The 12,806-nt window shown below is 44.0% G+C and overlaps 1 protein-coding gene across 3 annotated transcripts in view; it reads right to left on the bottom strand.

Annotated features, from left to right (window-relative positions):
* Nucleotides 1-12,806, bottom strand: part of RASGRF2 (Ras protein specific guanine nucleotide releasing factor 2) — a 238,355-nt gene that overhangs the window by 15,851 nt on the left and 209,698 nt on the right. For all 3 annotated transcript variants that reach the window (XM_064596309.1, XM_064596310.1, XM_064596311.1), the window contains 4 exons: nt 10,708-10,820; nt 3,978-4,038; nt 3,587-3,690; nt 1,198-1,282 (listed from right to left, as the gene is read on the bottom strand). In XM_064596309.1, coding sequence (XP_064452379.1) covers nt 1,198-1,282; nt 3,587-3,690; nt 3,978-4,038; nt 10,708-10,820 — 363 coding nt within the window. The remainder of the gene's footprint in view (nt 1-1,197; nt 1,283-3,586; nt 3,691-3,977; nt 4,039-10,707; nt 10,821-12,806) is intronic.

Raw genomic sequence — 12,806 nt, 5'->3', positions numbered from 1 at the left:
TATCGGGGAGTGAGGTGGGGTGGGTGACAGACGAGTCAAAGATGACCCCTAGATTCTCTGTCTGGGTGAGTGAGCAGTCTGGGCCACTACGCAAGACTAAGAACATGGCATAAGATGAAGGAGGCTTGGCAGGTCTGGGGAGTACTAACGATAAGAAACTCCATTTGCAATCCGTTGAAGAACACACAGTGCAAGCAGCCATCCGAGTGGAGGCGTGAGGGTCTGGAACCTGGGATGGAACCACTCATTTGATTGCTCATTATACCCAAGTGTGTGCATGGCACAGACGACAGAAGCTGATTTTCTACAGCAGGGGCTCTGCTTCTCAGGGGTCATGTGGCCTGTCCTCTAGGCGGCGGTGGCATGGATGCTCCTCATGCGATAACCTTCATGAGTATATAGGTACTCTGCAGGTACCCTGCACAAAGCACTGTCTTGGGAATCTACACCGTTGTTTTGTACTGTGAGGCTGAATGACTTATTAATTTACCTACAGGGAGCCTCATAGTCTTCTTTTTCTTTTTTAATGTCATCATTATTCCTTTTATTGTCTTTTAGTAGAACTGCCTAGGTAGGCCTGAAGATGCTCCCACATATGTGGTTCCGCCAAAGGATGAAAATCGTTAGAACAAAACCAATTAGGAGTTGGTGGGTATAAAAGCAGCTCCTCGTCTTACTGCTGGAGAAAAGCAGAGAAGGGAGATACACCAACAGCTGGTCACCATTGTGCACAGCTGCAGGAACACTGTAATTACGCTCAAAGGGGTCCCTTCCAACCCTGGAACGCATATGCGCTGAATGTTCAGTAATAATGAGGATGATTTGTACTAACCCAACCTTACTGTCACCAGCACCACCGGGGACCAGTGACACAAGGGCTATTACAGCTCGTCAGTGTATGACCACGAAGTAATGATGATTATGATAACAATAATAGCTGCAATCTATGCATTATTGAGGACTTACCAGACTTGGGTACCATCAGAAGGGAATCTCTTATGTCTGGAAGTTAACTGGAAGTTATTACATCACTATGAGCTCTTAGAGAAGATTTAAGCTTTTTTTTTTTTTTTAAACTTTCATCAGTTTTGTGTAAAAAGTGGGGGGCAGACTTGCTTCATTTTAGAGAAGGAGTCTTAAGACCCTGATACTCAGCTCCCTATAACATGCCCAGGTTTTATTTTTATGGTTACTCACATCATTGAAGTGTTGGCTGGTTTTCATAATGTAAGGTGTTCTTTCATTTTTATCCAGCTTCATCCACCCCTGCCCAAGAAATTCTCTGTAAGTTCAAAACAGAAGAGAAAACCAATTAAGTTTTTTAAATGGTGGCTATGATCCTGAACAATGAGTATGAATATTATTTACATTAAATTTGACCATCTCAAATGAATTTTGGCTCATCTCCAGTATTTTGCCACTTGATGCCAAAAAGAAAAAGATTTTTCAATTTCCACCTTTCTCTTATAAATGTTTGGAACTGTGTCCTTATTAGGATCACGATAAAGGCTTCTCTGAAATGGGAACACGATGACCAACACAAGAAGAATAAAGACGTTAAGTACTAACTCAGGAACCAAATTATTTTCCCTGGATGAGCTTAAAAAAATTTTAAGCCTTAGCAGAAGGGCTGAAAAATCCATCACTACCAAAAATGTTAATCACAAACAACATGTGTTCCTCCACTTTGCTCTGATATTCTCTAAGACGATGTCAAATTCACGAGCAGGGATTTTCCTTTGCTCTCCCCAGAGCCCAGAACAGGACACATGAGGAAGGCATGTAACACTGTTGTTACCACTTCATATGGGGAAGGCATTTACAGTGATAGGAGCTCAGCCTGCTGGAAGGTCTGTCTTCTGAATAACATCCCTGCTCCCTCACTTCACTCATGAGCAGCCCACCAGATCACAGCAAGCAATGGACAGACAAGTTGGTGCATAAAGGAACTATTTTGTATAGGCATGACAAAAAAAAACCTGAAATGAAATTACTCTGACACAGTCTTAATCCAGAAATGTTGAGTGAGTCCCTGCAAGAGGTTTTTTGTTCCTCCAAGTTCCTGCAAGGCTGTTGGGTGTAAAGGTGTGGCAGTTCCACAGATGAAAATAATGGGTTGATATCCAAGCCAGCAGGGAGGAGAGGAGAGGAAGGGAGAATCCCAAGAAGAGACTGACCATAAGGGTTTGGCCTTTGCTCTTTCTCTTCCTCCACAGAGGTCATGTTCATCTCCCCCACTGAATCCCCACTGCACTAGGCACTGTGGTTTTGTTTTGTTTTGTTTTTTTCCTTAGAGGGAGAGAGAGAGAGAGAGAGAAAGAGAGAGAGTGCAAGTTGGGGAGGGGCAGAGGGAGAAAGAGAGAGAATCTCAAGCAGGCTCCACACCCAGTGTGGAGCCTGGAGTGAGGGTTGATCTCACGACCCTGAGATCATGACCTGAGCCAAAATCAAGAGTTGGACATTTAGCTGACAGAGCCCCTCCAGGGGCCCCATGGTACTGTGGTTTCTAACTCAAGTCTTCAAGTAGTCACTGGGTTCATTTGGATGTCCAACAGGCCACATTTCTTCCCCGCCAACCTTGTTCATGGGTAGAGACGGGGAGGGTGAGAAGATACAATGCCAACAGAAAAGCCAGCAGGGGCATCTTCTGGCCCTGCCCCTTACGCCTCTCTAACGTAGCTGTAGCTCTGACCACCCACTGCCACGCCTGACCCCTCCATCATCATGATGGCCTCTTCTCTACCTATGACATCGGTCACATTTGTACCTCTTGCCCAGCCCCTCCTTTACCCTCGATTTAGCTCTTTCGAGGACATGGGCCAACAGTTGTCATTTGTCCAAACAAAGGTCTTGCTTGTGGAGCTCCTGATTATTGCAGCGGGAAGGGGCTAGCATGCTCCCTCATGCTCTACATGAGAAGGTTGAAGCGGTGATAGGGACGCTCCTCACGGGGCAGCTTGACGCAGCGCAGGTCCGCTCCGCACACACCGGGGGAAAGCTCCTCCTCGGGAATCTATCTACATGTTGTAGAGTCTCAAAGCCCAGCAATACTTCTTGACTCGTGGAAGAGGGTGAGTACTTGTAGCAGAACTTACAGATTTTACCCATCCTCAGTGCTTCTCAAAGTATAGTCTTAGATCACGCAGTAGTGTCTGGGATTCTCATGGAAAATGCCATTTCCTGGGCCTCAAACCTACTAGAATCCAAATCTCTGGAGGGGATACCTAGGAATGTACATTTTTAACAAGTTTCCCGAAGGATTTTAGGCACCATGCAGTTTGAGAACCATGGTTGCTGCCGTATGGAGGTTCCTATGATGCGAGGATGTGAGAGTACAAAGAAATTCACATTCCGGGGGAACCAGTGAACATAAAGAAACACAAGAGTGACCATCCTGAGAGTCCCCGGTGTTTCCAAATCAACATTTCTAACATAAACTGGGACCAAAAGGCATTGACATTGGACCAAACCATCGTAAGATTAAGACTCACACCTCTGTGCACACACATCTGCCTTAGGAATAATGGCAGTGCTAAGCCCACAGGTCCTGCCTGAGGGGGCCTGCAGCTGTGAGGGCCGCACTCACTCGTAGGGAATGCTTCTGAAGACGATGTGGTCCAGGAGGGTGATCTGCTCGGCTAGCTCCATGGCTGACAAGGTCTCAAAGCACTCAGCCTTCGGACAGTCTGTCTGCAAGAGAGGAAGGGGGGAATGACACGCCCTGACAGCAGGTGCCCGCAGCCGCTCAAGGACAACGTCCATTAGAGATTCTAGCTACCAAGAAAATGGCAGAAAGCTCAGAAATATCAGCCAACATTAACAGCCTGGACCAACTGCCAACCCCCGAGTCGAATTTAGGTCATCGCACCAGGCTTCAAAAGAACTGCGCCCGGTTATCAGTTACGGGCATAATACCGCTCGCCTTTGAGAAGTCGTTTGCACATAACTCTGCTGGATGAGACCATGGCTGCACTTACCAGTTGAATTATATCCTCTAATTTTAGGTGGATGTCATCTTGATCGTCTTGTGAAAGGACCCTAAAAAAGAAAAATCAAAATATCCTCCATGAAAAGAAAACAGACATGCCAGGAATGAAAGGACCACGTGCAGTTTGGATTTCCCTGGCTGGGAAGCTGGAGGGTTTGGGTCCACCAGGCTGTGCCTCCCACTGGAGAGGCTACAGAGACGTGAGCTGGGGGTGGGAAGTCGAAGAAACAGGAAAACACGCATGTTAAAGGCACAGGAGGATCATCGGGAGAGCTGGCTTAGCCCAGGGAGCCAACTTGTTCCATACAAGGTGGTAAATAAAACACCCACCATTAAAGCGAGCCTGAGGGGGGGCTGGTGTGCTCTGGGCCTGTGAGAGGATCTGGGCCATGAGTTCGGGCACCCCGCAATACCATCAGTTGGGGATCCTAACAGGCCTGAGCGCCCCATCCACATTCCTCCAGCCCCCGCCCTGGCCCTGCCCTGCTGATGCTGAGGCAGAAGATGCAGAGCCTCTCCCTCCTTGCACACACACAGACCAGAAGCTCAGGGGAATTCCTGGGGGGCAAGAATTTGAACAATGCCAGGCAGAAGCCAGCAGGTAAACTCTTCTCCCTTGATTCCCAGATGGCCTTTCCTGAGACACACTGACACAAAATGAAGGCACAATCACATTTTAAAAGTACCAAAAGTCCCAAGCCACACAGCCTATCTGCTGGAGGAAGGTAGTTTTCAAAGAAATAATGACGTGATGTTCCGCGGTGCTCTGAATGGATGAAAACAAAACCACCTGCCCTCAAAAAGAGGAAATCAACAGAGATGGGTTAGTGAATACCCATGTGTATACATAGCCATGTGTGAGCCATCTGACATACACTCTCTTGTATCATCAAAAATCCCTTCAGAGTAAGCATTCTGATCTCCATCTTACAGATGAGGACACCAAAGCTCAAAGGAACTAACCTGCCCAGGGTTCGGTCACTTAAGCTGCCCCGTTGCCCTCGCTTGTCTCAGGCAGGTGTTAAAGGCACCTCTTCAAGGAGCCAGCACAAAACACATCCAAAAAAGTCCAGTCTTTTCCCTCTATCTTCCTCTCTTACAAAAGCTCCCTCCTGTTTACCAGGATAAAGATTCCTTCTAGATTCAAGGAGTAACTGCCCTCTTGTTAGCAATGAACCGTATCACTTGTGAGTGGAAAGAAATATTCATCAGATGATCTAAGGCAGATTAAGGTGAGGAAAAAATAAGCAAATACAAGTTTTTCTCCAAAGACTGTTAAAATCACACTTAAGGATTACACATGGGATAAAAGGGACTCTTTCCCAAAGCTCATGTCATTCTTTCCAGGGTAGTCTAGGTTCCTGGAGAGAGCTCAGTGGCCACATAACTATGTGTACCCAAGGAAAAGATTTTTTTTTTTTTAAATGACGCTGGGCAATAGTTTTTCCCTGGAAAGAAGTGGTCAAGAAGTTAGTTAGCTTTTATCAAATGTTCCTTTCCTCAGTCATCTCACACTAGTGTTCCAAGATGTGTTCTGGTCTTGTTAAATTATCTGATGTTTTCTCTTTTCCCAAATGCCTGTTGATGCTTCCTGGGGCCTTGTGAGGTTTGTGGGTCACCTTTTTATGACTCAAACCCACTCCAGCTGCCCACCCATGAAGTCATTGTTTGTTTGTTTTCAATTTATGGCATGTTAGTTGTTTACCAAGATTTATGTCTACATAGATTCAGAAGCCAGCTAGTCAGACAACATTGGGGAGGAAGTGGTATTTTAGAAACAGAAAAGTCTTGGGGTGCCTGGGTGGTTCAGTCGTTAGGTGTCTGCCTTTGGCTCAGATCATGATCCCAGGGTCCTGGGATTGAGTCCTGCATCGAGCCCCACATCGAGCTCTGCGTCGGGCTCCCTGCTCAGCAGGAAGCCTGCTTCTCCCTCTCCCACTCCCTGTCTCTCTCTGTCAAATAAATAAATAAAATCTTAAAAAAAAAAAAAAAGAAATAGAAAAGTCTTGAGCAGAGGTTTTTAGTCACAAACAAGACAACAAACTATGCATGCTAATTAAATTTCTTCATCATAAAGCTATCCCTGTGAGACTGTGTGAGACAGAAAGGCTTATTATTGGAAACTTTCAGTTTCCTGTATAAATGTAATATATGTTTAAATACATTCATGTTTACATCTCATACAGCTTGACTGCCTATACATCTCTAATGTCAAGGCTACATTTAACTACAATGTGATATGTTTTTCTCTCTCGCAACCACAACTTGTATTCACTGGGAGGTATGTTCACAAATTTTCCCTTCGATGGGAAGGCCCCTCTACCTCTGGCCCAGTTCCAATCGAGGATGGATGTGCTCCTAGTCTTTTGACTGCCTTCGTGCTTTGATGGACACTCCAGGATACTGGGTTTCTCTCACATCTCCCAGCCGGCATGACCAGTTAAGTATCTGTGCATTTATAATGAAATGCCAAATAAAACATTTAAAAGGAAATGGGATTATTCAAAGTTCTGTGACTGGAAAAGTTCTCTTTCAACAGTAGAAATCAGATAGGCTTAAAAACAGAGCCAAGAGAAATTGGCCTCTGTCCGCAGACTGGTCCACACTCTCTGGGCTGCCTGCTTGCTACTGAGACCGGCTGGCATGGCCCCATGGCGTGACCTGCCTCATCTCTGCTCCTCCTCAATTTGTGAATGGTTTAACTGCTTGTTGCTTCACTTGCTGGGACCTGCCAGACCACCTCTTCCGTCCTTTGCTTTCTTGGGCATGGCTTTTCTTCCTTCCAGGCTTACTTGAGCCCATTGCTTCCTATGCTTTGACATATTTTTCTAAAAAGTCAGATGTCCACAAATGCATGGAAACCTTGAGTACTAAAATCTCCTGGTTTTGGTTGGAAATAATTCCCTGTTTGTTTCCAAATTAAGAAATAAATTAACAGAAACATCTTTGTAATTTTCCATGTGATTACTATTTTATATAATTGTCATATAATTATTAAATAATCCTTTTGGTTTCTGTTTCTTTCTCATATACTCCATGATGATATTTTTTCACAAAGAGATTTCATGAATGATGACACTCCATCAGTGATGGTTATATCGAGGTCTTACTTCCTACTCTACTTTCTAATCATTGTGACATGATTTAAAATATATATATGTAAATGTCATACATATAAACACAAGTATCTGTATGATAAGTTAGCAAAAACCCTGATAAATTAATGAATCATTTATTCCTCCTATAATCACAATCTTGTGTGCTGGCGCAGGGACCCTTAAGCTTGGTGCAGGTGGAATGACTTGGCAGAGGGACTTCAATCAAAGATCAGTAGTTTTCTTGCACCAGGATTTTTTTTTTTTTGCACAAATCTATTCACTCACTTGTTGGGAAGATAAGTTAGTGCCTCCGAGACCCAGCTGACCCAAATGGGACTCAGGGTTCGGCTGTTTGCTCAGCTAATGGGCTGGTGACCCCACGGGTATCTGTCTGCTTTAGTTGATATGCTCAGGGCTAAACAAAGACTTTTGTTTGTTTTGGCCTCATGGGAAGAAAGATGGTCAGAGGTAGGAGAATGGATGACGTAATATCTATTCCCTACTTGGCTCAGTGGGTGAATTTTGAATTGTTATGGTGAAAGATGTAGAACCAGGAGCCAAAGGAGCTATTTTCACGAGAGACCAAGACTCCCGGTTGAGTGAGGCTGCTCTGGGGCCCGTGTGGCTCAGGGATGCGGCAGGTGGCATCTTTGTCAGCTTTCTGATAGGGAAATGGTGGCTTTAGAGGACTGTCAGATAGCATTCTTGACAGAAACAACGGCGGCACTGATAAGGTCTCTCCCTCAAGCGGTGTCCGGGGCAGTGAGCTTGAATAAAGACGCTGAGGCAGAAAAATGACTGGATTTGTTCCTGAGCACACATTTCTTGGGACTTCTGGAACACTTTGGGAAGACTTTGCAAGGGATCAGAAGTGTGGGTGGGCAGCTGGGAGCATCCCATCAGTAGAACTGCTTTTTTGTTTTGCTTTTTGCTTCTTTTTTTCTTTTACTAAATAGCAAGTGGGTCAGGACTATAGTTTCTTTTGTAACAACTATATTGAGATATAATTCCCATGTCAAATAATTCATCCACTTAGAGTGTACATTTGAAAGATTTTTTATTGCATTCATGTCTTTGTGCAATATTAAACTGGCTTTTAATGTTATTATAATCTCTTTTGTATAGACAAGGTGATGAAGCTAAGGAAAGTTGAGTTTGACTAAGACCTACCTTGGTTTTACTTACGCCATATTGCCTAGTCGGAAGAAACTATTTTTCCTAAGAGCCCTGTCAGAGCTAATAATAATAATAATAATAATAATAATAATAAGTGTAGCAGTAAAACGAGTGCTACTTATGTTTCAGGCATGTGTTAACAACCTCTTTGTACATACTGTATCGTGTAATCATCACAACAACTCAGTAGTAGGTACTACTGGTCTCATTTTATAAATGAGGGAACTGAGGTTTAGACTGGTTAAGGAACCTGACGGCTGTAAGTGGCTGAACCAAGATAATACCTGTGAATCCTGCAAAAGTGAGAATCAGACTCTGCTCCATGTCATGCTCCCAGCTGTACCATCTACTAAAATTTCTATTTCTTATTGATCCCACACCTCTAATTCTCAGGTCATTTATTCAACAAAAAGAATTTGCACATCTTAAGCCTGATAAATAATAAAGGCCTGGAATGGTAAATAGGATTCATCTTAAGGGCCAACTCCAATTAATGACATGCCAGTTAACAACGGAGTTCTGAGCTCACCCACCGGTGTCGGCAGAAAGCCCTCAGGATTGATTGGTAATGTCTGGTATGGGTGTTGTGAGGGGATGGGCAACACGGTGTTTCATATTTGCCAATCCTCAGAGTCTTTCCCAGTCTGAACACCCTCACTTTCCTGACGGCTGTCCAGTCAAATAAATGTCCCTGGGGGCACAAACTTCTAGAAAGCAGTTTCAAAATATCAGCATTTGAAATACAGACAGCATAATAAACTGTTTATATAAAGAAAAGAGGAATAGAAATCATTTACAGATACCACTCATCCAACTGAAACCAGGCTTTATCTGAAAATGTATTTACGATTTTAAAATCTGAAAATAAACATAGGAACAGAGGCCCTAGGCTTATTTAGGTGTCTTCACAGGGTGGACAAAGTGAAGAGGGCCCTTAATAGATTCCTACAGTTGCTCTAACAAAGTACCACAAACTAGGTGGCATAAAACAACAGAAATTTATTGTCTTAGAGTTCTGGAGGCTAGAAGTTCAAGATCAAGGTGTCAGCAGGGCCATGTTCCCTCTGAAACCTGCAGAGGAATCCTCCCTTGTGTCTTGCTAACTTTCAGGGGTTTGCGAGCAGATGGCATTCCTTGCCTTCAGCTGCCTCACCCCAGTCTCTGCTCCATCTTCCCACGACATTCTCTGTGTCTCTCTCTGTCTTCCCGTGGCCATCTTCTCGTAAGGACACCAGTTATATTGGATTAGGGGCCCATGCTACTCCAGTATGACCTCATCTTAATTAATGACCCTATTTCTAAACAGAATCACATTTTGAGGTACTCAGGGATAGAACGTCAACATATCTGTTTTGGGGCAGACACATTCCACCTGCAAGAGCCCCTAGACCAAAGAAGGGTCCGGTGATGGGATCCTGAATCACTTTTGAGCCAATTGTTAAGATGCTAGACCAAAATCCAGCATCGCTGCGTTAGAGAGTGACTTCCAAAAACACGGTAGACGGAGCTACGGTGGACTCCCTTCTATACAGAATTCTGGATAACAAAGAAACAATATAGTCAAGGTTAGAAGAAAGAAAGGACTCTTTCCAGAGATTATAAATGAAGATGGAACTAGAAGCAAGAATGGTAAAGGGCTACCAGGTCAAGCAGATAGATGCTGGGCTTCCCATCCCTAAGTAGGGACAAATGATATGGCCATGAGTTGGGAGGAAACTGTAACTGAAATGTCTAGTCCTCCTGTAGAGCAGACTAGAAAAACATCCACCTATGAGTTCAAAAAGCTATAGGAAAGCTTGTTACCTGCTTGGATGCTGGGTGTAACGACAGCCACAAACAGTCTCTCGTGGGAAACCCAAAGTCCAAGCTTTGATCACATCTACGCGCTTTTATACAACCTACATGATGTGGGAATCCCAACGTGGTAAGTTGTCAGTAAAACTGGTCTAGGACCGGTGAAGCAAGACAGAGAAAACACGTAACTACTAGAAGGCAGTACATCCACAAACCAGGGGCATGGGACTTGCGCAGAAATGCTACCGCCCTGCTCATAAACATGAGCTTATGATCAACAACTAGAACTGAGGGCAGGAAAACCACCTCTCTCTGCAGTACCCGCTGGGGCTGCAGGAGGGGATCCTCAAGGCACCCCCCTTTTCACTTGTGGTTCTGCAGGAAGCCACTGTCTGCCCCCACGGACGGGAGCAACTGCACTCCTGCACACCACACGAGTTACGGCGCCCAGGCCAAGTCTTCCTGAGGCCGCAGACACCAACCTGCCCCCCAGAAAAGAGAAGATGATACATCACCCTTTGTGGTGACAGCAGTCTCCCTGCTGCCCCCAGAAGTCTAAGATGCATCTTCCTGGTCTGATAGGATCTTATTTTCTAGAACATCGCACGAATCAACCAATGTCATTAGGAGGCCCCTGCAACTGCATTTTACCTCAGGATATTCGCCGTGGCTTTCCTTTCCTGGGGAAGAAGGTCTGGGTCTCGCAAAACTTCTTCTAGCAAATTGAGGACATTCATCTTTAGTTCATTGTTGAGTTCAAAATCCTACAAAATAAAATGCATCTTGTAAAATTTTAGTTGCAAAGGTTTTAGCTCCATGATATGTGACACCATTTCTCATGATAAAATCTCTAGAAGCTATGTATGCAAATTAAAATATATGGACCCTAGGATTGCTTTCCCCACCAGAGATCCTGAGTTCATTGGTTTGGGATGGGGTCCTATTGTTGGTATTTCTGACAGGCCCCATCCCAGGAGGGTGGGAAAATTCCTCAAAGGTATAAACGCTTCCCTTAGCCTGAACCACTGTGCCTCCTCCCCACGTTTACTTCTACTCATCTTTCACATCTAGGAGGTGATCAACTTTCTCCCAGGAGCTTCTTTATTAAATCCAATGGGATAAAGGGCTTTGCTTTGATGCTCCCAAGGTACCCTCTACCATAACCTGCTGTTTTGTAAAGGCTGAAATAATGGTCTGGTTTCCCACTGGACCATGTGTCAGATCAGTAACTGGGGCATAGCAGTAGCTCAAAAAAAGATCTTTTGCAAGAATAAAATCTGTCATTTGGGCAGTGACTTGAACTAAGAACTTCAATACAGGTATGCTAAGGGCTAAAGAATAAATGACATTCACAGACTGATGGGGCATCAAGCAAGCCCAGGAGTGAGATTGAAGGGGTGCCCACTGGCAAAGTTGGGACAAGATGAGCATCAAAATGAATCATGACAGTGATAAGTGATCACAAGTAATTCACAACTGAATCAACACAACCTGTAAATCCCTACTGATGCTCACAAAGACATAAAGAGATAAATACAGAAAGAGGGTGACAGGGAAACTTTTCTTTAGAGTAGAATTCCAACTAATAAATGCAAAGAAATAAAAGAGTTAGAAAAATCACTATTTTGCCCAAAGCAGTAATAACTGATCAGGCAACTCAGCAGATGCTGAAATTTTTTGGGAATCAGAATTAATAGTGTCAGAGTACCTTCCCGCCCCTGCCAGAAATGATTTGTTAATTACAAAGAGAGACTCTGGCAGACGTCACCTTAACAAAGTGACCCATTACCATCACCAATAACAGAACAAGCCCACATCAGGTACCTACTAATGTGATGCTCTGTGAAAATCATCAGTTATTTTTTTCCCCAAAATGCATCATCTCACATTTGCATTGTGAAGAAGCATTGTGCTCTTCCAAAATGTTAATGCATTGGAAGACAAAGAAAAACTAGAACTGTTCCATTTTAAAGGACACCGAAGGGACCACGAGGATGCAACATGTGAATCTGGATTAGATCCGGGATCAAGGGGAAAATGATAAAAAGGCATCACTGGGACAACTGGCAAAAGTCGAGTCAGGACTATGTACTAGTTGGGAATGTTATCAATGTTAAATTGTCCTGAATTTGATCATTTTACTGAGGCTCTTTAAGAGAAGGTCCTTGTTTGGGAGGGCAGGGAGAAGACAGAAACAGAGAGAGAGAGAGAACACAAATACGGCGAGCACGTTAAGTATTATGAGTGACCGTAGATGGGTATTAGTGTTCTTGTCTTTTCTGGCATCTTTCTCTTGATTTGAAATTTTTAAAGGTAAAAAATTTGAAAAAAATTAAAAAGGTAACATCATGTCTCTTGTAGTCTTTTATTAAATGCATTCTTACGATACACCGACAGGCAGCATGCTGGGATGGTCAGGTTTTCAGAGATGAACTGCATGCTGGTAACATCATGTCTCTTGCAGTCTTTTATTAAATGCATTCTTATGATACACCGATAGGCAGCATACTGGGATGGTCAGGTTTTCAGAGATGAACTGCATGCTGCTATGTCCTGCTTTCAAGGTCCTTACTCTGATAGACTATCTTTCTTTTTTTTTAAGATTTTTTTGGTCATTTTTATTTATTCATGAGAGACAGAGACAGAGAGAGAGGCAGAGGGAGAAGCAGGCTCCCAAGGAGCAGGGAGACCGATGCGGAACTCGATCCCAGGACCCCGGGATCATGACCTGAGCCAAAGGCAGACGCTTA

This window comes from Mirounga angustirostris, unplaced genomic scaffold (genome assembly GCF_029215605.1).
Source record: "Mirounga angustirostris isolate CCGP_5_RB_7025 unplaced genomic scaffold, mMirAng1.0.hap1 SCAF_7, whole genome shotgun sequence".
NCBI lineage: Eukaryota > Metazoa > Chordata > Mammalia > Carnivora > Phocidae > Mirounga > Mirounga angustirostris.
This window is presented reverse-complemented; position numbering and strand designations above follow the sequence as displayed.